Source organism: Erinaceus europaeus, chromosome 4, assembly GCF_950295315.1.
Source record: "Erinaceus europaeus chromosome 4, mEriEur2.1, whole genome shotgun sequence".
Classification (NCBI taxonomy): Eukaryota; Metazoa; Chordata; class Mammalia; order Eulipotyphla; family Erinaceidae; genus Erinaceus; species Erinaceus europaeus.
Window position 1 is genome coordinate 15688706 of NC_080165.1, and position 25336 is coordinate 15714041.

General features: G+C 46.8%; 1 protein-coding gene across 4 annotated transcripts in view; it reads right to left on the bottom strand.

Annotated features, from left to right (window-relative positions):
- Positions 1-25336, bottom strand: part of CERK (ceramide kinase) — a 62649-nt gene that overhangs the window by 25803 nt on the left and 11510 nt on the right. For 3 of the 4 annotated variants that reach the window (XM_060188799.1, XM_060188797.1, XM_060188796.1), the window contains exons 2-5: positions 9514-9627; positions 8709-8831; positions 4803-4928; positions 2126-2189 (exon numbers count right to left, since the gene is read on the bottom strand). In XM_060188799.1, coding sequence (XP_060044782.1) covers positions 2126-2189; positions 4803-4928; positions 8709-8831; positions 9514-9538 — 338 coding nt within the window. In that variant the 5' untranslated portion in view covers positions 9539-9627. The remainder of the gene's footprint in view (positions 1-2125; positions 2190-4802; positions 4929-8708; positions 8832-9513; positions 9628-25336) is intronic. The other variant, XM_060188798.1, reaches the window with a different exon arrangement.

Genomic DNA, 25336 nt, shown 5'->3' on the forward strand with positions numbered 1-25336 from the left:
AACACATATGCCAAAGCCAAGCAGTGCTTTAGGTTTCCGTTTCTCATAAAATAGATTTTTTTAAAAAAATATTTTATTGGGAGTTGGGCGGTAGCACAAGGACCAGCATAAGGATCCTGGTTCAAGCCCCCGGCTCCCCACCTGCAGGGGAGTCGCTTCACAGGCGGTGAAGCAGGTCTGCAGGTGTCTATCTTTCTCTCCCCCTCTCTGTCTTCCCCTCCTCTCTCCATTTCTCTCTGTCCTATCCAACAATGACAACATCAATAACAACAACAATAACTACAACAACAATAAAAAACAAGGGCAACAAAAGGGAAAATAAATACAATTTAAAAAATTATTCATTTATTTTTGGATAGAGACAAAGAGAAACTGAGGAGAGGGAAATAGAGATAGATAGATAGATAGATAGATAAATAGATATAACTGAAGCCCTGTTTCACCACTTGTGAAACTTTCCCCCTGCAGGTGGGGACCAGGGGTCTGAACCTCAGTCCTTGCACACTGTAATGTGAGCACTTAACCAGGTGTGCCACCACCTGGCCTAATTTTTTTTTTAATCCACTTCCTTCTACTCCTGGTTTCTTTTTAAAAAAATATTTATTTATTTATTCCCTTTTGTTGCGCTTGTTGTTTTATTGTTGTAGTTGTTATTGATGTCATTGTTGGATAGGACAGAGAGAAATGGAGAGAGGAGGGGAAGACAGAAAGGGGGAGAGAAAGATAGACACCTGCAAACCTGCTTCACCGCTTGTGAAGCAGCTCCCCTGCAAGTGGGTAGCCGGGGGCTCCAACTGGGATCCTTACGCCGGTCCTTGTGCTTTGCACCACCTGCACTTAGCCCGCTGCGCTACCGCCCAACTCCCACATTCCTTGCTTCATGACTGACTACATCACCAGCAATGCCCTCCTAGCAATCAGCTGCTGAGACCACTCATTCTGAAAACCAGCCCCTGTGCACCTGCTGGCTATTACTGTCCGTAACCATCTGCCTGGCTTCCAGCAGCTCTTGCTATGTGGCCCATACCTTCCCTGTGGCATTCTAAAGTGCCTTCCCAAGGCAAGCCTGGTCCTCCTGGAGAGTGTTGTCTGGCTCCTCTAGGCTCACCTACCTTTCCCAGGGCCCCTCCTTCAGCCCTTGCACCAGGCACTGACATTCAGCAGAGGCACACATGAATATAAAGTCAGATGCAAGGGGCCAGGTGGTGGCACAACGGGTTAAGTGCACATGGCAAAAACTGGTAAAAGGACCCCAGTTTGAGGCCCCAGCTCCCCACCTGCAGGAGGGTCACTGCACAAGTAGTGCAGTGGGTCTGCAGGTGTCTTTCTATCCCCCCTCTCAATTTCTCTCTGTTCTATCCAACAACAATAGCAATAACAACATTAAGGGCAACAAAATAGAAAAAATGGCCTCCAGGAGCAGTGGATACGCAGTGCAGGCACTAAGTCCCAGTGATAAAATAAATGAATAAATAAAAATAAAACCATACACAAAGACTCCTCTGTACGGGTTGTAGGCCACCCCTCCCATGTGACTGAATGCAAACCGGGTTTTGACACGGAGGATGCATCAAACAGATCCAAACCCAGGTTCACACCATTAAGAGTAACTGGCTGGTGTGGTAAAACACTGAGCCGCATAAGACAGTCTGGGGGCTGCATGACTACAGACCAGAGGGGCACAGTGCAGGAGATGCTTTGGCTACAAAGAAATAACAGGGTCAAATGGCAGAATCTGAGTAAGGACAGTCAGTAGATTGTCTGTGGCAATTTCTTGGTTCCTGTCATTGTATTTCGATTTGTAGGAGAACAGATATGTCTGCAAGAAGCAAACTGAAACATTCAGGGGCAAATGTGAACATGATTACAACATATTTTCAAATGATTCAGGAAGGAAAAAAAAAATCTGTGTCCGTAGGCAGGAAGTAAACTACTAAACAATGGTTATCTCCAAGCGGCACAAGAATGTGACTGAACTTTTCTGCCAGTCCCTAATTTTATAAGGAGCATGCTTACTTTTATATAACTGGGATTAAAATATAAGGAAAGGCATCGAACACAAGACAAGTGGGTAAAACTGGGCTCAAATTTACTATTGAAGGCAGGATGAAAGAAGCCTACTTACCCGTCATACTTATCTAGATTGATCTCATATAAACTCTCCTTGGCATGATTAGCACATTCAGTAACTGTGGAAAGACAATATTTTAGGGCTGAGTTTATATTTAAGTCTGTGAAATCCTTCTTTAATAGGGGTTTATAAAGTCTTCAGAACTTTCTGCTTAGAAATCTTACCTCAGTTCCTTTTAGAGAAAGCTGACCATTCTCAGTTACCTTCTACTAGCTAAGAAAGAGAACATATCCAATGGCCTTTAATTCACAAATACTGACTTTTTTTTGAAAGACATTACGTTTTCTGTTTTATATTTTTTACTTGTGATTCAAGTTACATTGCACATTTTAGAATACAACAAAAATGTAGAAAAAAAGCAATTCAAACCTATATAATCTTGTATGCTCAAATGTAACAGAAAGACCTGCTGTAGAAACAATTATGTAGCCTTTCCCCCACCATTTAATACAACCACTGTTTTTATCCTTAAAATAGCTTTGGTGTTCACCCCAGATTCAACCCTGACCCCCACTGCTATACTGGATCAATCCCCTAGTACTATGATAAGCCAGAGCTGAGCACTGCTCTGGTCCCTCTCCCTGTATCTTTCTGCCTGTCTGTCTGTCTGTCTGTCTGTCACACACACACACACACACACACACACACACAATCTAAAATAAATTTTTAAAAAATTTAAAATATGCTCTATATTATTGCTTCAGATTCACTACAACTTGATCTTTTGTGTTTTCTGTCCAGGGCCTTAAGTTGTTTCCAATGTTTTGCTCTTATCAAAATGTGGCAGGGGGCCAGGCAGTGGTCCACCCAATTGAGCTCACGTTACCTGGGTTTAAGGCCCTGCTCCCACCTTCATACACAGTGAAGCAGGTCTGCAGGTGTTTCTCTTTCTATCTCACTCTCTCCTCTCAATTTCGCTCTGTCCTATCTAATAAATAATAAAAAGGGGGAAGGAAAATAGCAGCTGGTAGTGATGGATTCACAGTGCTGGCACAGAGCCCCAGTGGTAACTTTTGTGGCAATAAATAAATAAATAAATAAATAAATGGCACTGGACATCTATGTGCATTCACCTCTCTGCACAATGGATGGCTTTCCCAGGAAAGATCTAGAAGACTGGCATACTGTGCAAACCCTTCGTTTCTATGGGCTGACTCACACAACCAAGTACCTTTAATCAATTTACAAAAGATCCTCAAAGCACTCACAGGGCCTTCGCCAGATCCCCCATTCCTGGCATGGGGTGTTCACACTTTTCCTGCTTCACCCCCAGTACTGGCTACCCCCACTAAGCCTCTACATGCAAACGAAAGATCACATTATGCCCTTCCTTCCTCCCTCCCTCCTCTCCTCCTTCACTCCCTCCCACTCTCCCTTTCATGCTCTCTGTTTCTCCTTCTCCTTCTCCTTCTCTTTCCTGCCACTAGTATTACTGCTGGGGCTCAGTGCCTGCACAGCAAATTCACCACTCCTAGTGTCTACCCTATCCTACTTTTATTTTCCTTCTCCTTTTTATTGGATAAGCAGACAGAAATCAAGAGGGGAGGGGGAAATAGAGGGGGAGAAAGAAAGACAACTGCAGATCTGCTTTACCACTTGTAAAGTGTCCTACACCCCCGCAGATGGGGATCAGGGGCTTGAACCTGGGTCCTTGCACATGGTAATGTATGTGCTCAGTTGGGTGTTCCATGACCCAGCCTTCCACACTATGCTTTTAAAAATGTTACTCGTTAGAGGAATCATTTCCAAGATGTATTCACTACTTGAATCTCTATTTGTAAGAATAGAGGGTTTTGCCCATTAATGATTTTATTTTATATTTATTTATTTATTTATTCCTTTTGTTGCCCTTGTTGTGGTTATTATTGTTGTTGTTATTAATGTCGTCATTGTTGGATAGGACAGAGAGAAATGGAGAGAGGAGGGGAAGACAGAAGGGGGAGAGAAAGACAGACACCTGCAGACCTGCTTCACCACCTGTGAAGTGATTCCCTGCAAGTGGGGAGCCAGGGGCTCGAACCCGGATCCATACGCCAGTCCATTAATGCTTTGCGCCATGTGCGCTTAACCCGCTGCACTACCACCCAACTCCCTATCTTATTTTATTTTTATCAAAACACTGATCAGCTCTGGCTTATGGTGGTGTAGGAGAATGAACCTGGGACTTTAAAGCCACAAGCCTAAGAGTCTCTTTGCATAACCATTATGCTATCTTCCCCCCCCATCTCCATCATTTTTGTCTTTTTATTTCCTGAGTAGTTTTATGGTCATTTTGTTCTGAGTGGGTTTATTTTTAAGTCCTTTTTATACTTAGAATTAACTAGAAAGGACTGCATTCTTTGTTTATTTATTTATTTTTTTATTTATAAAAAGGAAAACACTGACAAAACTATAGGATAAGAGGGGTACAACTCCACACAATTCCCAACACCAGAACTCCGTATCCTATCCCCTCCCTTGATAGCTGTCCTATTCTTTATCCCTCTGGGAGTATGGACCCAAGGTCATTGTGGGATGTGCATTCTTCATTTTATAGTCAGCTCATGATGGTATATTAAAAAGCATTCTATATTGTTGAGAGCAGTCTCTTAGGTCCAAGCCTCCTCTGGTGACTGCATGTGCCTCACCCTCAGATTCGCTGGGGCACTTTTATCAGGATGCTCCCGCTTACCAATGACTTCCGTGGTGATGGAAGCCAACGTGAAGAGTGGGGCGACTTTCCTCTCGTAGATGTGCTTGCCTTTTCCTTTGCCTCCAAATGGGTTGATGAACACAAGCAAATGCTTTGGTCTGCATGCTACGAAACAAGAGCAGGAGGCATACGTCACGGGGAGTCCACTCCCACAAGTAAGAATTGAGCCCTCGAACAAAATCAAATCACAATGGTTTTAAACTTCTGTTTCAGGTTATCTGATAGAACAAAGTTTTTTTTTGTTTGTTTTTTTGTTTGTTTTTCTTTTTAAACTTTTTAAATTAACTATTTATTGGATAGAGATGGCCAGAAATTGAGAGGGGAGGGGGAATTAGAGAGGGAGAGAGAGACACACACCTGCAGTTCTGCTTTACCACTCACAAAGCTTTCCTCCTATAGGCGGGGACCAGAGCCTCCAACCTGGGTCCTTGTGCATTGTAACGTGTGTGCTCAGCCAGGTGCGCCACCACCTGACACCTGCTTGTTTGTTTGTTTGTTTGTTTGCCTCCAGGGTTATCACTGGAGCTTGGTGCCTGCACAAAGAATCCATTGCTCCTGGAGGCTATTTTTTTCCTCTTTGGTTGCCCTTGTTGTTTATTATTATTATTGTTGCAAGCGTCAACCCGGCTTTGACCTAGCACGTTATGATTGGGCCCTCCTCAATCGCTATCAAACAGGCCATGGCCGGTGCGCCGCTATGTTCCATCGCTGGGGAGCCAGAGATGACCCGAACTGCCCCTGCGGCTCCAGACAGACTATGACCCACATAGTCAATGACTGCCACCTCTCCAGATTCAAAGGAGGTCTCAAAACTTTACATCAGGCTCAACCTGACGCTGTTGACTGGCTACGGAAGAAGGGCAAATGCTAGAAGAAGATTATTATTGTTGTTGTTGCCATTGTTGTTGGATAGAACAGAGAGGGAAAGCCGGAGAAGGGGAGAGAAAGAACCCTCAGACCTGCTTCACTGCTTGCAAAGCGACCCCCCTTGCAGGTGCTGAGCTGGGGAAAGAACCGGGATCTTTACGTCAGTCCATGCACTTTGTGCCATGTGCACTTAACCCACTGTGCTACTGCCCAGCCCTCTGTTTGTTTTTAAAGATTTATTTATTAACTGGTGATAGAAGAGAAAGAATCAGAAAATCCATAACCATGTTACATTTTAACTACACATGAATGTGTATAATACAATCAGGAGGTAAAACTACAAAATATCTGGAACCACATAACCACATGTTTTACATGTAAGTAGACTACATAAAATGTAGGACTGTTCATTTTCCTGTGAATTACAAAGGAAAACCAAAGCCTCATTATTCAATGGGAGGCGGATTCAGAGACTTTTCTTTTAGAGTCTTACAGAACAACACTTGAAACCCAAGACTCAGAATCTGGTGAAAACAACCAGGGCACAGCTGGAGGGGAGAGAGCTGATGCTGAGGGGGACGGAAGGGCGAGGGACAGGTCATCTGGTAGAGCACATATCCCTCCCCATAGGCTAACCCCCAAGGCTCGAGCCTCAGTGCCATGTGGGAGCGTTGTGGCACAGGGGAGGCTGGGAGGAGGCTCCCTAGTGAGGTGCTGTGGTGTCTCTCTTCATCTCTGTCTCTTTCTGAAATGAAATGAAAATACCAGACACACACACACACACACACACACACACACACACACACACACAAAAGGCCCATGCCATGAGAGAGAAAGAGTATAGAGACAAAGAGTCTAGAGAAAAATGAAGGAGAGAGATAGAGGAAACTTCCTGGAACAGGCTGACTGGGAAGATGGGCAAGACAGAGACCAAACTCTGAGGCCTGAGATGTAGGAACCAGCTGGCTACACCTGGGACAGACTGGCCCCATGGCATCAAAGCCCAGAACCTGACTGACCCCCAAGAGAGAATTCAAAATTGTACTTTTTCTAGCAAGCATGTCTTTCTGAAGCTAACATATGGGAAATGCCTTCCCCAGATAAGTTAGAATTTACCTTTTGTGGGGCTGGGTGGTGCACCCAGTTGAGTCTAATGTCACCATGCATAAGACCGGAGTTCAATTCCCTAGTCCCCACCTGTAGGTGGCGGGGGGGGGGGGGGAGGGGGCTTCACAAGCACTGAAACAGGGCTGCAGGTGCAGGTGTCTCTCTTTCTCTCTCCCATGTTCTCTCCCCCTACTCTTGCCCCCTCCCGTCTTTGCCTCCAGGGTTATTGCTGGGGCTTGGTGCCTGCACTATGAACCCACTGCTCCTGGAAGCCACCATTTTCCTCCCATTGTTGTAGTTGCTGCTGCTGTTGTTGTTGGATAGGACAGAGAGAAATTGAAAGAGAAGGGAAAGACAGAGAGGGAAAGTGAAAGACAGACACCTGCAGGGGGGGGAGTCGGGCGGTAGCGCAGCGGGTAAAGCGTAGGTGGCGCAAAGCACAAGGACTGTGTAAGGATCCCATTCGAGCCCCTGGCTCCCCACCTGCAGGGGAGTCGCTTCACAAGTGGTGAAGCAGGTCTGCAGGTGTCTGTCTTTCTCTACCCCTCTCTGTCTTCCCCTCCCCTCTCCATTTCTCTCTGTCCTATCCAACAACAACAACAACAATAATAACTACAGCAATAAAAAAAAAAAACCAAGGGAAACAAAAGGGAATAAATAAATAAATATTTTTTTAAAAAAAGAAACCTGCAGGGGGGCCGAGCAGTAGCATAGCGGGTTAAGCACAAATGGCATGAAGCCCAAAGACCAGCCTAAGGATCCCGGTTCAAGTCCCTGGCTCCCCACCTGCAGGGAGGTTGCTTTCAGGTGTCTATCTTACTCTCCCCCTCTGTCTTTCCCTCCTCTCTCCATTTCCCTCTGTCCTATCCAGCAAAGGCATCAATGGCAACAGTAACAATAATGACAAGGGCAACAAAATGGTAAAAAGAAAAAAAAAAAAGGCCTCCAGGAGCAGTGAATTCATGGTGCAGGCACTGAGCCCCAGTGATAACCCTGGAGGCAAAATAATAATAAAAATATTATTGTTATTAGTAGTAATAATAATAATAAATACTTCTTGTATGTAGGTGGCAGATTAACTACAAGAGATATAAAGCTGACCTAAACACATGCGGCCTTACCATTGAAGCCTGTAGTAAAATGACCAGAATGCAGCAACGTCAAAACCAAACAACGTAGGGGACAGGGCAGCAGCACACCTGGCTCAGAGCTCAGATTACCATATGCAAGAACCGGGGTTTGATCCCCTGCTCCCTGTCTGCAGCGGGGGGAGCTTCACGAGTGATGAAGCAGGTGCAGATGTCTATCTTTTCCTCTCCCTCTCTATCTCCCCTTCATCTCTCAATTTCTCTCTGTCCTACCAAATAAAGTAGAAAAAAATTTTTTTTTTTTTAAAAAGGAACAAATGGCCAAATGGCCACACAGAATGGTAGTTTCCTAGTACTGGCACCAACCCTGGTGATAATGATAACCTTGGTGACAATGAAAAATAAAATAAACTAAGTTAAAAAAAACAACAACCATGAAAACAGCTTCACCGATACAGAAGTGTGACAGCCTTATGTTTCCGATGTCCACACAGCCTGTCCATATTCACTGGGGCACTCTCCATGCACCCCAAGTGCAGGTGGCAAATACCCCATTTCCCAGAAAGCGAGTGGCCTGCCCCCAGTGTCCCAGCTGAAACCGCTAAGGGGCTAGGACTCCTCCAGGCCGCACATTTGGCTCTCTGGCAGCAATGCTAACCCTCTAATGATTTAAACTCCTGACAGGCTGTACAGATTCTTCCTCTCCACTTTGGTGACAGAAGACCGCTGAGAGGGGGAGAGAAGGAGCCAAGTCTTCACAGCACTCATGCACCCCCTCAGCCGGCCTGGCCAGCACACACAGGAGTGTCACGACGTCACTTACTCAGCTTCTCCAGCAGATCCCGGAGTGTTTGCAGCCAGAGGTGACACAGCTGCTCCTCGGCACTGCAGAAGGTCACCTGCGCCCACTTCCAGCGGTGCCGCCGGGCTCTCTTCACACAGTGCACTGCACAGGAAGGCAGTGTTAGTGTAGCTGGGGTAGGGCCACTGTGATTGGTGCATGACCTCCTACCCACCCCCTCCACACACACCATAGGGACACACACACACACACACACACACACACACACACACTGGATGTCTCTCCTCTGACTAGTTAACTTCCAAGATGTACTGGCAGGTACATTTCGCTTTAAGCCCATATATATAATTAAGATCAGGGGGCCAGGTAGTGGCACATAGCACTAAGTGCAAGGACCCACTCAAGGATCTGGGTTCAAGCCCCCAGCTCCCCACCTGCAGGGGGGACACTTCATAAGTGGTGAAGCTGATCTGCAGGTGTCTTTCTTTCTCCCTTTCTATCTCCCCCTCCTCTCTCAAGTTCTCTCTGTCCCATCCAATAAAAATGGGGGGAAATGGTCATCAGGAGCAGTGGATTCACTGAGCCCCAGTCATTACCCTGGTGGCAAGTAACTAAAAATTAAAAAATTAAGACAATGTGAATAAGACAACTAAAACAGAAATATTAATTCAAAGCAGATGTTAAAAAAGCACGCTACAAGAACAGTTCTAGAAAGACAGACCCAGGAGGCCACAACCTCATAAACAAGTGACTAGAAAGCCCCTCCCATGGAAGCTACAAGGGCTGATGGAGGCTCGTGAGGAGATGCCCAAGCCGGGCCTGTCACCTGTGAAGGCGTAGGGTGCCTCCATTTTCTGCCACTTCCCGCTGGAGGCATGTTTCCCTGGCACATCTGTCTCCTCCACAGAGATGATCTCAGACACAGGCACAGACCAGGCATCTGTGGAGACAACACGTTTGCACATCACAGGAGCCCGAGTCACAGGAGGAGAGTTCTGCCCCTGGTGCTGGGAATGCACTGCTTTATCATCTTATCCTTGGAAACCCCAAGGCAGCAGGGAAAGGCAGGTGCAATCTTTAAGCTCAGAAGGATGAGCTTGGGAAGCCTGGCATTCTCAGAAGCCGGCTGTTTTATCCACAGTAGCAAAGTGTGGGTTGTGACTTCTAGATAACTCACACAGCACATAGCTTAGTCAGCCCAGTGGCTGGGTTAGACTCAGGGAGAAATGTTCACCACAGGCTTCACACCTGGCTTAGAAACCTGAGTAGGGGGAGTCAGGTGGTAGTGCAGCGGGTTAAGCGCACATGGAGCAAAGTTCAAGGACTGGCTTAAGGATCCTGGTTCGAGCCCCCGGCTCCCCACCTGCAGGGGAGTCGATTCACAGGCGGTAAAGCAGGTCTGCAGGTGTCTGTCTTTCTCTCCCCCTTCTTTGTCTTCTCCGCCTCTCTCCATTTCTCACTGTCCTATCCAACAACAATGACATCAATAACAGTAATAATAACTAAAAAACCATGAAAAACAACAAGGGCAACAATAGGGAAAATCAAAAAATTAAGAATATATATTTTTAAAAAAAGAAACCTGAGTAGGAACTAGGGCCACCAGGATCCCAGGGCACTGAGCATGCAGAGAGTCAGGCCCACACACTTGAGTGGAGGCCTGGGGCAGAGGAAAGGCTTGCATGGCTCCCATCCGATGCAGGAGGAAAAAGAAGGCCCAGATGTTGGGATGACCCACAGTTGTCTACTAGCACCCAGGGGGCTGACTGCTGTGCCTCACAGGCACCTGGAAGGCAGGACACAAAGCCTGCTGTATGGCTGGACACAGGCAGCTGCACGGGAGCTGAAAGGACAGGTGAGGAGGAAACAGGGTCCTGGAAGAACTGGCCTGGGGATCACACACACGGGGAGGCCGAGTGGACACAGGGACACAGGAAGCCCCTTGGGAACAGGCTGTCGCCCACAGCTTCCTTGGGCATTACTGTGGGGAAGTCACATCTCTTTTCACACAGAAGATGCTCTAATTTGAGGGTCAGTCCTTGGCAGACTATATGACCAGCAAGACAGAGGAAGCACAATATTTTTTAAAATTTATTTTTATATTACAAAATTATATGTCAACAGGAGTTTGAATCCACACCATTCCCACCACCACAGTCCTGAATCTTCAGTCTCCCCACTGCAAGCCACCACAGTTCCCCCAAGGTTTTAGACATCATCTTTACAACTATCTGACCATGTTTAAACATGACTGCCCCCCTTTTTTTCTGACTCAATCCTCTCTTCCCCTCCAATCCACTCATGACAACAAAACTACGTTCATGTGTCCCTCTCTTTCTCCTTCTCTCTCCTTGGGTGCTGATGGAGCTGGAGTGTAGAAACCACTTCTCATCCTCCTATCACTTCTCCCCTGCTCGGAGAATGGATCGAGGTTGTTTTGGGAGAGCAGAAGGTAGGATAGGAGATCTGGCTTCTGTAATTGCTTCTCCGCTGAACATAGGCATTGACAGGTCATCCATACCCCCAGCCTGTCTCTTCTCTCTTTCCCTAGTGGACCAGAGCTCTGGAGATGTGAGGGTCCAGGACATAACGGTGAGGTCATCTGCCCAGAGAAGTTGGGATGGAGTCATGGTAGCATCTGTAACTTGGTGTCTGGAAGAACACGATATTTTTGTAGCAGCCAAACAAAAAGCAACTCCTTCTCATACTTGTAGTGACTTGATAAGGTGCTGAAGGTCATGCTGACTAGAGCCACATCCACTGCAGGGCTGGTGGCCGGGATTTGTGAGTACTTTTTCTTTTTTAAACTTTTTACCATTATTTATTTTCCCTTTTGTTGCCTTTGTTTTTTATTGTTGTTGTAGTTATTGTTGTTGATGATGATGATGTCATTGTTGTTGGATAGGACAGAGAGAATTGGAGAGAGGAGGGGGAAGACAGAGAGGGGGAGAGAAAGATAGACACCTGCAGACCTGCTTCACCGCCTGTGAAGCAACTCCCCTGCAGGTGGGGAGCCAGGGCTCGAACTGGGATCCTTACACTGGTCCTTGTGCATTGTGCCACCTGCGCTTAACCCGCTGCGCTATAGCCCAGCTCCCTCTGATAGAGTTTTCTAGTCCTATTTCCAACTCTGACAACATCTCTCCAGACAATGCCTTTGGCCCACCTGCATGTTAGCTGTCAGGCACAGGCAAAAACTAGTAAAGTCACAGGGTCCTTGGAATATACCTAAAATAAAACTACTTTTTTTCCAAAATCGAGACCCCAAATCTCATCTGCTATATTCTTGCCTTTAGGTTCCTAACTAACAATTTGTTCTGCTTTATATCTTAATACTTTTTCAGCCACCAATTTGCAGATGTTACCATGACACCAACCTGACTTCCCTGGGAAGACAACCTCACCAATATGTCCTGGAGCCCACCTCCCAAGAGCTCTGCCCACGAAGGAAAGAGAGAAACAGGCTGGAAGTATGGATAGACCTGCCAATACCCATGTTCAGTGGGGAAGCAATTACAGAAGCCAGACTTTCCACCTTCTGCACCCTATAATGATCCTGAGTTCATGCTCCCAGAGGGATAAAGAATAGGAAAGCTTTCAAGGGAGGGGATGAGATACAGAGTTCTGGTGGTAGAAATTGTGTGGAATTGTACCCTTCTTATCCTATGGTTTTGTCAATATCTCCATTTTATAAATAAAGTTTAAAAAAAGAAAAAAATAAGAGTCCAGGGATTCTGAGAAGGGGTCACACAGAGATGGAAGGCCAGCAGACATTCCTTAAAGGGAAGTAAACTCTGTGGGGCCAGAGAGACAGCATAATGGTTCTGCAAAAGACCTTCATACCTCAGGTTCTAAAGTTCCAGGCTCAATCCCCAGCACACCACAAGCCAGAGCTTGTGCTCTGGTGTCTCTCTGTTTCTGTATCTCTCCTTAAAATAAATAAATTGTTTTAAAAAGAAAGGGAGGAATGCTTGCCAACTACACATAGTCCAAGGGGTACCCCCTGGTTCTGGCCCACCACCTCCTGGGGACTTAGGCCCTTACCTGCACACAGAGCCACTTCCCTCCCTACACTGCATGGACTCGGCCCCACGAACTTTCTTCTCCTCAGGTGTCCCAGGGGCAGGTGCCGGCAAGGGACTCATAGGAGGTAAAGTGGTCCACTGAGAGTCACTTCCTCAGGATTACTGTGCTTAGCAACCTTCATTTAGATAAAACACACCAGAGCTAATGGAGGTGGTCCTAGGAGGCACCAGGAGAGACAGCCTCCAGCACAGACCCCTGGGGGGCAAGGACAAGACACCTGATGTCATGCAGGCACCTCACACCCAACTATCCAAATCTTCACAGCTTGATGCCTCTGCCATGCTTTTCCAGAAACTTCCTCCTGCATCATCAGGCCCCTGATGAAGAATGCTGGTTCTGTGACCCAGGGGCTGCCTGGTTTCTTTCTTGGCTCTGGTGGCCCCCAGTTTGCTTAAGGGTCATCCTCCACTTCAACCCACTGAAGGCTGAGGACATAGACTGAACACAGTCCTGCTCTGCCTGGCTCTGTCCATGGCATCCATCCCAGCCTCGAGGCTGTGCTCACAGCTACACGTTCACTCAGTGCAGTTCATTACCACTCCAGAGAGGGGGCAGGCCCGCACCAGCCCCTGCCACCTGGGCAAAGCTGGCCAAGGCCCCAGTGAGATGAGGTGTCCCCTCTGCCTCCATTCTAATCTTGCGTACTGTTCCACAAAGCAAAGACACTGTTGGAATAGCAAGTACATGGGTCACAGTGGGACATGAGGACTTTCAAACATGCATTCAGGCAAATCATGAACCAGCCTTGTGGGACCCTCGCCCTTCACAGGCATGTCTATCACCCCCCCACCGACCAACACACACACACACACACACACACACACACACACACACACACACACACACAGAGTGCTGAATGACTAAACCGGAACAGCAGTGTTGCTAGTGACTTTGAACACTGCTGAGCTGCAGCACCAAGTCTTGAAATGAATCCCGAGTTGAGCCCAAACAGCTCCAGTCAGGGCTGGGGAGACAGCATAATGGTTTTGCGGAAGACTTTCATGCCTGAGGCTATAAGGTCCCAGGTTCAATCCCCAGCATCACCATAAACTAGAGCCGAGCAGAGTTCTGATAAGTCTCTCTCTCACTAAAATAAAATAATAATAATAAAACCGCTCCAACCACCCATCTGGCTAGTGGTGACACCACCACATGCTGGTCTTCCCTGCACTGGATCCAAAGTCCCCACTGCCTGAGGGTCACCATAGAAGGGGCAGGTCCCCACCACCCCCTTATACACTGGGGCAGGACCACATAGAATGGACGATGCTGAAGTTCACAGAGCCCAGCAGGAGTCCTGCACAAATCTGGGGAGTGGGCACAGAGTGGCTCCTCTGAATTTTGGGATGGTTTCCATGCTTGACAGTGCCCCACCTGCCTTCACAGAGGGTTGTGGGTTTGTGTGCATGCCACTTGGGTCACCTCACAGAGTCAAACAGAACAGGAGAATGTGTCATAGGAGAATGTATCGTGTGTTCTAAATTCATGTGATACCAAGCGTCAGCCAGTTCCAGTACAAATGCACAAATGACCTGCTCTCTTTTCTCACAGTAAGTAATGTTGTGGGAGGTCTCTCTCTCTCTCTCTCTCTCTCTCCCTCCCTCCTCTGGATATAATGGGGTGTGTGTGTGTGTGTGTGTGTGTGTGTGTGTGATTTGGCTTAGCCTGGACCACCTAGTCCTGACTGCCCCCTCATCTGGCTAAATTTTTTCCAGGCCTCCTTCCTTTGGCCTCACCTTCACCCCTATGCACCAGCTGTGAGAGGAAGTTCCACAACAAGGGTGAGGGAGACAGCATGGTGATTATGCAGACAGACTCTCATGCCTCAGGCTGCTAGATCCCAGATTCAATACCCCCACCTCACCTCCATAAGCCAAAGCTGAGCAGTGCTCTGGTAAAAATAAATAAACAAACAAATAAATAAATAAATAGAAGTTCTACAACAATACCAAGATAGCCAACCCATTGCAAGGTGATATTGACACAAATTCCATGAAAATCATCTCCTTTCTCTTCACACTGATTTCTTCCCAAGAACTTGCTCCATGTCTCTGAGTTCTGTGCAAGTCCTGATACAAGACAAGTGCCACATACAAGAGGTCTGTCCCTAGGTGGGCTTCCCTAGAATGCAGAATTCATTGCACGAGCTCATCCTGGGGACACTTTGCGCAGGACTTTACACTTTGCACAGGATTACAAAGGATTCTGCAATCCACTGTGACAAGACAGTGATACTCTGAGAACTGGCACCCCACCGGTTGAATGGCTTGGCCCAATAAACGTAGTGAACAGATTGTGTATAAGAGGGAAATTTCTGTCACACAAGCAGACACAGCACTACAGGTGCTGAGTGGGCAGCAGGGCTTTTTCTCAGACCCAGATGAAGGGACCCTGAGACTATCACTCAGGTTCTTTCTGCTCATTCTAACAGTTTCAGTGATTCCCAGTCTTGACCCCCACCTGCTTGGGGAAGCTTCATAAGTGGTGAAGCAGTGCTGCAGGTGTCTCTCCCTTTCTGACTCCTCCTTCCTTCTCAGCTTCTCTCTGTCTCTATCCAAAGTAAATTATATCTATATATCTATAGAAAGACTTGATTTGAGGGGACCGGGTGATAGTGCAGCATGTTAAATGCACATGGTGTGAACCGCAATGACTGGAGTAAGGATCCAGTTCTAGTCCCTGGCTCCCCACCTGCTGGAGGTGGGGTGGGGAGGGATCGGTTGTTTCACAAGCGGTGCAGCAGGTCTGCAGGTGTCTATCTTTTTCTTTCTCTATCTCTATCTTCCCCATCTCTCTCGATTTCTCTCTGAACTATCCAATAACAACAGCAATAACAATAACAACAATGAGGGCAACAAAAATGGGAAAAGTGGCCCCCAGGAGCAGTAGATTCGTACTGCAGGTACCAAACCCCAGCAATAACCCTAGAGGAAAGAGAAAAAAAAAAAAAAAAGACTTGATTTGAAACCCAGTTGAAAGAGATCACTTTACCACCCTCTACACAAAAGTTATATTTTGAGAAGCTGAGATTCAAGCACAAGTGGTCATAAAACAAAGAGCAGTAGAGATACTATTAATTAATAATAAAAAGAAGACAAAGAAGAAGGAGGAGGAGGAAGAGGAGGAGGAGGAACAGCCATGAAACATTACTTCCACAATAAACCTTTTTTAAGGTAGAAACAGAGAGTGATATAGAGACCACAGCACTGAAACTTCCTTTATTGCAGTGGGGGCTGGGGTCAAGTCTGGATTTCTATTAAATATATTTAAAAAGACAAAAGTACATTGGCCAGGGAAGTGGTGCAGTGACTAGAGCTTTGCCCTTAAAAGCATGAGGTCCCCAGCATTACATGTGTCAAAGGGATCTTCTGGTGTGTGTGCGTCCTCTCCCCCCCCCCCCTTCTCTCTCCTGTTGTTTGTTTGTTTTACCAGAGCACTGCTCAGCTCCGGCTATGGTGATATGGGCAACTATATCTGAGACCTCAGAGCCTCAGGCATGAAAGTCTGTTTGCATAATCATTATGCTCTCTCTCCTGCCGTCTCATGTTAATAAGTAAATAAATAACCCCACCAATGTGTCCTGGAGTCTCAATTCCCCAGAGCCCCAACCCACTAGGGAAATAGAGAGACAGGCTGGGAGTATGGATCGATATGCCAACGTCTATGTTTAGTAGGGAAGCAATTACAGAAGCCAGACCTTCCATCTTCTGCATCCCATAATGACCCTGGGTCCATGCTCCCAGAAGGATAAAGAATAGGAAAGCTGTCAGGAGAGGGGATGGGATACGGAGGTCTGGTGGTGGGAACTGTGCGAAGCTGTACCCCTCTTATTCTATGGTTTTGTCAATGTCTCCTTTTTATAAATAAATTTTTTTTAAGTAAATAAATATGTTTTTAAAGAAAAAAAAGACCAAGTATTGAAAGAGCAATGTGCATTCAAACAGTAAAATATAAGAATGTGGAGAATAAATAATTAAGCCTAGCAGACCCCTGAGAGCATTTGGAGGGATGAGAACCAGGGCAGCAAAATGTCCAGTGAAACTCAGTGAGTCAGTGGATAACTGACCCGGCAAACGTACCCTGTGTGAGGCCCGAGGTCTAATCTCCACCACCGCATACGAGCACTAAGGACAGCGCCTGGGGAGCTCCACAGATGGTGGAGCAATGCCATGGCATCTCTCCTCTCTCCCTCTCTCTCAAAAAATAACAAATGAAAAACTGGGTCGGGGAGGCTGCTCGGTGGTATCACACATGAGTGAGACTGTAGGCTCACTCTGATGCCACACTTAAAAGGGAAAGAAACACAGCAAAACCAGGGCCGTGTGGTGGTGCACCTGGTTAAGCGCACGAGGTACCATGTGCAAAAACCTGAATTCAGGCCCCTAGTCCCCACCTGCAGAGGAAGCTTCACAGATGGAGAAGCAGTGCTGCAGGTCTCTCTTTCTCCCTTCTCTCTTCTTTTCTCCCAATTTCTCTCTTTCCTGTCAACTTAAAAAAGACACAGTAAGGTGTGAGGATCCCCGTTCAAGCCCCCGGCTCCCCACCTGCAGGGGAGTCGCTTCACAGGTGGTGAAGCAGGTCTGCAGGTGTCTTTCTCTCCCCCTCTCGGTCTTCCCCTCCTCTCTCCATTTCTCTCTGTCCTGTCCAACAACAACAACATCAGTAATTATAACAATAATAACTACAACAATAAAAAACAAGGGCAACAAAAAGGAATAAATAAATTAATATTAAAAAAAAGACACAGTAAAACTCAAGGGAAAACATAGCAGTGTGTTTCCGGGGGCCGGGCAGTAGTGTAATGGGTTAAGCACACATGGCGCAAAGTGCAAGGACCGGTGTAAGGATCCTGGTTCGAGCCCCCAGCTCCTCACTTGCAGGGGGTTGCTTCACAAGCGGTGAAGCAGATCTGCAGGTGTCTATCTTTCTCTCCCCCTCTCTGTCTTCTCTCCATTTCTCTCTGTCCTATCCAACAGCAATGGCAACAATAACATTAACAACAACAAGGGTAACAACAAGGGCAACAGAATGGGGAAAATGGCCTCTAAGATTTATAGTACAGGCACCAAGCCCCAGTTTAGGACTTTTCTTTTTAAAATTTAAGGAATTTAAGAATATTAGGTTGATACAAACTGAACAAATTCAAATTTAAGCAGTAGAAGCTCAGCAGTAGGGTACAGAGTTTGCATCCATGAGGTCCTGGGTGAATTCCCAGAGCTGTGTGTGCTGGGCTGGTGCTCTGGTTCCTCTCGCTCATGAAATAAACCTCTCTCTCTCCCTCCCACTCTCTCCCTCTTCTCTGCCTTCAGGCTTATCACTGGGGCTCAATGCCAGCATTACAAATCCACTCCTGGCCATTTTTTCTTTTACTAAATAGGACAGACAGAAATTGGAGAAAAGTGGAGACAGAAAAGAAGAGAGACATCTGCAGACCTGCTTCACTGCAGGGTGGGGGGCGGGGCTTGAATTGGATCCTTGCACAGGTCCTAGCACTTAGTACTGTGTGCACTTAGCCAGGTGTGCCACTGCCCGGCCCCCTGAAATAAATAAATCTTTACCAAAATGAATAAACAAAAAAGGCAAAGAGGAGGCAAGTTTTCAACCAAATTATAAAAACAGATAGGTATTTTAATACTTGCCCTGCTTTTATACTAAACAGCACAAAGGAGGCAGACAATGGCCCCTCTGGTCAAGCACAGGGGTTACCATACTCAGCATCCTGGGTCTGAGCTCCTGGCCCCACATAGGAGCACCTGCACCAGAGAAAGCTCCAAGAATGGTGGAGTGGTGCCATGTTGTCTCTCCTTCTCTCTCTATCGCCCTCTCCCTCTCTGTACCTACCTGAAATTCAAGAGTGCTGACAGGACAGCGTACCTGAGAAGGTACCAGGTCTGTCACACAGGCGACCCAGGCTCAAGCCCCGTCCCCACTGCAGTTGGGGAAACTTCAGCACTGTGCTTTCTTTTCCTCTCTGTCTCTATTTCAAAAGGGCCGGTCTAGAGGGCAAAATGTAAGTAAACAAGATAAATATGTGACTTATAAACCAGTCGCAAGATCTGACACTCACTTTGATCACTCTTGCTCAGTGATAACGTGTACCACTTACCTGACATTTTACAAATGCCAATGTAGCGTGAATGACGTTAGAAGGTTTAACTGGATTGAAAAGACACAGATAACATGCTGGGTTTGTGAAATACATTCTGAACCTGTACCTCACGGAGACTACATCTGCCCCTCAAGCCCTACCAGTTTTCACTTCACTGCTCCTTTCAGTGATGGTCTACACACCAGCTAGACATACACACACACACACACACACACACACACGATATATATACACACCATATCCACACCCATGCAGCTCCCCACCCTATCCAGAGGTTTCTCCTGCTCCTGCTCAGTGAGGTTTTCAGGTGCCCGTGCCCTTGCTGGTGCATCCGGCCCACCTATAGTTACTGTGCACACACCGCATGTGGACACTGCTCTGTGTCTCTGAGGACAGCCCTGCCATTGTACTCAGAGCTCTGAGTGTCCCCATCCTTCACCTCACATGGGTCCCGGTCACCCCCAGTCCACCCTGAGTGTCCCATCCTCACAACAATCCCCATGGGGTAAGTACAATGAGTCCAGCTTTCCGGCCAGACCGGCATAAGACTTTGTAGATCTTCATTGTGTAAGTGCCAGGGCCCTCTAAGAGTTTTTGTCAGATCACAGTTTCCCATCCTGAGTTCTAGGATTTGAGAGTCATCGGCTCCAGTGCCAAGCACCATGCAGGGCAGGACTCAGGCAGTGCTCCCCAGAGGACCTTCTGTGTCCCTGGCCTCCACTCTGGGGCCTCCACTGCAGCACAGGCTGTGCCTACTTACCCCTCAGACTCAGCAAGGAAGAAGATCTACACTTAATAATAATTAAACTGCAAGTGTAGCAAACTGTGCTTGGATCCCTTTAACCAAGAAGGTTTGACCTTTCCTTGTAAGACTATCTTGGTGAATGATCAGTCTGGGGTAGGGAAGATAGTTCAGTATGTTAGAGCACAGGACTTGCATGTGTGTTTGGGGGGGGGGGTCCAGACCTTAAAATAATAATGCACCTAGGTAGGTCATCTTACTGGGTTTTGCAAGGAGATAGCTCAACTGGTAGAGCACAGGGTTTTCAGACCAGAAACTCCTAGTTTGATTCCCAGCAAGCCCCAGAGTGGTGCTCCAGCACTCTCTTTCTTATCTCTCTACCTCATAAAATTCTTATCTCATATGAAATAGATAAAATAAATGTACTTTTGAAGTTGTGGCCAGGGAGCTGGCTCAGCAAGTGGAGTACAGGACTTGCAAGTATGAGGGCAGACCCAGCCAAGTTAATTCCCAACACCATATCCAGCAGAGTGGAGTGCAGCTCTGCCTGGCCTCTCCCTCTCTTTCTCATTAAAAATAAACAAGGCCGGGAGTCGGGCTGTAGCGCAGCGGGTTAAGCGCAGGTGGCGCTAAGCACAAGGACCAGCATAAGGATCCTGGTTCAAGCCCTCGCTCCCCACCTGCAGGGGTGTCGCTTCACAAGCGGTGAAACAGGTCTGCAGGTGTCTATCTTTCTCTCCCTCTCTCTGTCTTCCCCCTCCCCTCTCCATTTCTCTCTGTCCTATCCAACAACAATGACAACAATAATAACTACACCAATAAAAAACAACAAGGGCAACAAAAGGGAATAAATAAATAAAAATAAATATAAAAAATAAAAAAAAACATTAAATAAATAAATAAACAAGGCCAAGGAGATAGCACAATAGCTATTAAAAAGACTTTTGGGGGGCCGGGCGGGTTAAGCTCACATGGTGCAAAGCGCAACCAACATAAGGATCCTAGTTCGAGCTCCCGGGTCCCCACCTGTAGGGAGGTCGCTTCACAGGTGGTGAAGCAGATCTGCAGGTGTCTATCTTTCTCTCACCCTCTGTCTTCCCCTCCCCTCTCGATTTCTCTCTGTCCTATCCAGCAACAATGACAGGAATAACAACAACAATAATAACTACAACAATGATAAAACAAGAGGGAAAAAATAGCCTCTAGGAGCAGTGGCTTCTTAGCGCAAGTACCAAGCCCCAGCGATAACCCTGGAGGCAAAAAGAAAAAGACTTACATGCCTGAGGCTCCCAGGTCCCAGGTTCAATCTCCAGAGCTGAGCAGTGCTCTGTTTAAAAGAAATACAGACACATGGGGGGGGGGGGGGATAGTGTAATGATTATGCAAAGAGATTCTCATGCCTGAGGTTCTAAAGTCCCCAGTTCAATCCCTCATACCACCATAAAACATAGATCAGTGCTTTGTTGAAAAAACAACAGTAACAAAAAAAAAAAAAAAGGAAAAGAAATATAGATTAAGGAGGTAGGGTGGTGGCACAACTGGTTGAGCACACATGTTACAATGCACAAGGACCCAGGTTTGAGCCCCCAGTCCCTGCCTGCAGGGGAAAAGCTTTGAGAGTGGTGAAGCAGGTCTGCAGGTGTCTCTCTGTTTCTCTCTCTATCACCCCCTTCCCTCTCATTTTCTAGCTATCTCTATCCAGTAAATAAACAGATAATTTAAAACAAAACAAAACAAAGAAAAACAATAACAAATACTTCAGAATGAAGTTCAAGTGCATCTGAAACTCACAGTGAGTCAACACCCTCGTCTCTTTCCCTGTCAGACCTTGACCATGTCTCCAAGTATATCAGTTGGCCATTCATTTTCCTTTTCGTCAAACAATCCATCATGGGGCTCATTAGTACAGGTTCAAATAAATAGTACAAGTGGTACAAATAAAAAAAAAAACTGCACAGTAAAGTTCTTTCCAAAAATGGGCTGAAATTTTGTATTCAAATCTCAAACTGAAGTTTCAAGGCTTTTGCTGACAACAGATATGGCTCTCCAGAGCGTTCTTTCACAACCATGTGACTGACTTGTGATGGGCAGCTAAGGAGACAATAACAGTGGTGACCAAGTGACCAGCATGTTCCAGAAACCTTCCGGCAGTGGCTTGGCTAGTGATTCCTAAGTAGAGCAGAGCTCCATGTCCCCTGTGTGAAAGCCTGGCTCATGTCCACAGGGAGGCCTGAAGATGGCCAGGCCTTAGAAGCCACAGGCACCTGAGCCTCAAGCCCCACCTTCTGGGGACCCCAGGTATAAAGGCCACCAAGGAAGAGTTCTGAGTGTGCAGTCAGTCCATGGCCTACATTCTAGTACAGCAACGCACAACCCAGCACTGTTCCCAGTGATGCCTGTGCAGCAGGCCTTCCCCAAGGATACCTGCCATCTCTTGAGGAAAGCTGCCCTGAGAGGGAGGTGCTGTCAGAGTACTTCTACCAAGGAGGATAGCAGATAGGAGAGTACTCACCCACTTTCCCTATCCTGTCTGCCACATCCACCCCTACACAGGGTAGCCTGGCGTTGAGCTGTCCACTCCTCAGACATGACACTGCAGGCCTGCCTTAGCATGCTGTCAGGAGGTTCTCTGTTGCTCAGACTGTGAATGTTGGCAGTGGTTTCTAGACTCGCTCCTGTCCCAACTCCAGTCTTGAGTGGAATGAGAGCCAGGGAAAGAGCCTGCTGACAGTGACACCACTCACATGCCCAGGGATCAACTCAAGTGACACTCGGTGACCACGTGACCACACTGTCCCAACATCTGGTGGAAATCGAGTCTCAGGTTGATCCCTAACTGAAGCACTCAGCACAGGCCTGGGATCTGGGACAATGTCCGGGGACGACAGTGATGACAAGAGGGCAGCTGTTCCCCAGGGAATCCCCCTAAGGGTACAGAGGCCCAGGGTGTGGGTAGTCTCACGGAGCATGCCCAGGAATGCCCTCTCCTCGGTGTAGCTAGTTACCCTCCCAGAGAGTAAGTAAGTTGCATAGGGCTGGGAAATGAATCTTACAGGTTTAGGATCTGGGGTGGGAGGAACCTTGAGGGCCTCACCCATCTGGTCCTGTTTACTGCATGCAGGCATCCTCACGGAGGAGATCTCTGAAAGTCTGGGTCTTCATGTGTAATCTCCGGGTTTGAAAATGCTGGTGACAAGGCTGAGAGATAGCTCGTCAAGCAGAGTGCATGCTACACCATGTCCAAAGCCCTAGGCTGAAGCCCAGAGTACTTGAACAGCACTGAGTGAGTCCCATTGGTGGTGAAGCAGTGCTGTGGGGCCTCTTCTTCTCTCTGGCTTTGAAAAATAGACCACTAATAAAAGAATGAAAAAAAAAACTGGCCAGGGAAGGCCACTCAATAGTGGTATCATGTAAAAGTGAGGTCCTGGGTTCATTATGCTGCCAAACAGCAACAGTAAACGAAAGTGTTGGTTGCCATTTTAAGAGGAAAGTAAAAGCCAGAAAAATTATCGGCAGGCTGAATTTATCCAGAGTGCCCCTGGTGAGACTAATTCCAATTCTTCTGACAGATAGATAGTGACAGGAAACCTTCACACCCAACCACAGCCATTTTATCAAGGCTCGCCTTACACAAACACTTGGAAATGAAATTAGGTTTTTAGCACTGAGAATAGACCAGAGTAGCTCTTTATTGATTTTTAGGAGTCTACGAAGTCACTACCATCAGTTATTTGAGTAAATGAAGAATAGTAAGTCTGTGGCCAGGTGTGTGTGTGGGGGAGTGGGGGGTGAGCGGTACAACATAATGGCACAGGACATGCAAACACAAGGACCTAAGTTCCGATCCCTGGCACTATATACCATAGAATGATGCTTTGGCACACCTTCTTTCTGCCTCCCCCCACCCATTATCTTCAAAAGAAAAGCAGAAGGAGTATTCCTACCAAACCTACCCAGAGCAGACACCATTTCTATTGGGGGGGGGGGGGTGTGGAGATTATTTCTATATAGTGGTCTATTTTCATAATGAAATTTCTACTTGTAATTAATTACCTTTCTTAGTGGTTTGCTTTAACAATGCAGTGATCACAAATAAACCTGGAATTTTATGATTAGTAGCCCCCAAACTCATAATGCCAAGTGCCTGCCAATCATTTAACGTTATTTGATCTTGGGCCCCAGACTATACACAGTACCAGTAGAAACTACAACGTATCTTCTTCATTCTGGGCACACATCTCAATGGTGTCCCCCATCCACTGCCCACCCACAATACCAGTCTCACTGTAAATGACAGCACCAGGGGCAGCCCTTTCCTTCCCCAACAGCAGGGCAAAGACATTAAAAGCTAGGAAGATACGGACTCTTTACTCGGTGTGAGCCAGATTTAACACCTGTGTCCACTATGGCCCAATACCTGCCTAAGAACCGAAAATTCTCTGAAAGATTTTAACAGGACCCAGAGTCTGACAATTCTGAGATTTTTCCCAGGATACAGTCCAAAATTAATCAAGAAATCAATATACTAGGAACCAGAAGCAACAACATGCTCAGGGGAAGAAACAATTAGCAGGTGTCAAATCTGAGCTGACCTAGAAGCAGGTGGAATCAGCAAGAAGCTTTAAGTGGCCACGATGACTGTGACCCAGTGAGATATAACTAAAATACAGATAGATAGATAGATAGATAGACAGACAGACAGACAGGGAGACTGATTATATCATGTAATAAATGGAAAGACAGAAGTTCTCAGGGGTGATAAGAAACTACCAGAGGGAAACAAAGTCTAGAATTAAAACAAGAAACTCAGCAGAAGACCAAATAAGAGACAGCAAAGGTTGAAGTCAGACAGAGGTCAGCTGGAATCAATCATTCCGGGGGGGGTGGGGGAGGGAGAGAGGATATTTTATATATATATATAAATACATATATTTATGGGAGTTGGGTGATAGCACAGCGGTTAAGCACAGGTGGCGCAAAGCACAAGGACCAGCGTAAGGATCCCGGTTCGAGCCCCCAGCTCCCCACCTGCAGGGGAGTCGCGTCACAGGCGGTGAAGCAGGTCTGCAGGTGTCTCTCTTTCTCTCCCCTCCTCTCTCCATTTCTCTCTGTCCTATTCAATAACGACAACATCAATAACAACAGCAACAATAAAAACAACAAGAGCAACAAAAGGGAAAATAACTATAATTAAAAAATTTTAATACATATATTTTATATGTACATATATATGTGTTATATACACACATACATGAACCAGGACAGGCAGTGATGCATCCAGAAGACTTCACCTGCTCCCATGTGCACGACCTAGTTTCTAGCCCCAGCCCCCAGCTACAGAGGGGAAGTTTCCTTAGGTCCTCCCCAGCTGCAGGACAGACTATGACCCACATAGTCAACGACTGCCGCCTCTCCAGATTCAAAGGAGGTCTCGAAACTTGACATCAGGCTCAACCTGACGCTGTTGACTGGCTACGGAAGCAGGGCCAACGCGAGAAGAAGAAGCAGGAGAAACAGCACTGATTTTTCTCTTTGTCTCTATCTCTCCTCTCTCACCCAATTTCTGTCTCATCCAAAACATAGGAATAAAAATAAAGGAAAATGGGAGCCAGGTGGTAGCGCAGCAGGTTAAGCGCGCACACAACTGGCGTAAGGATCCCGGTTCAAGCCCCCCGGCTCCCCACCTGCAGGGGAGTCGCTTCACAGGCAGTG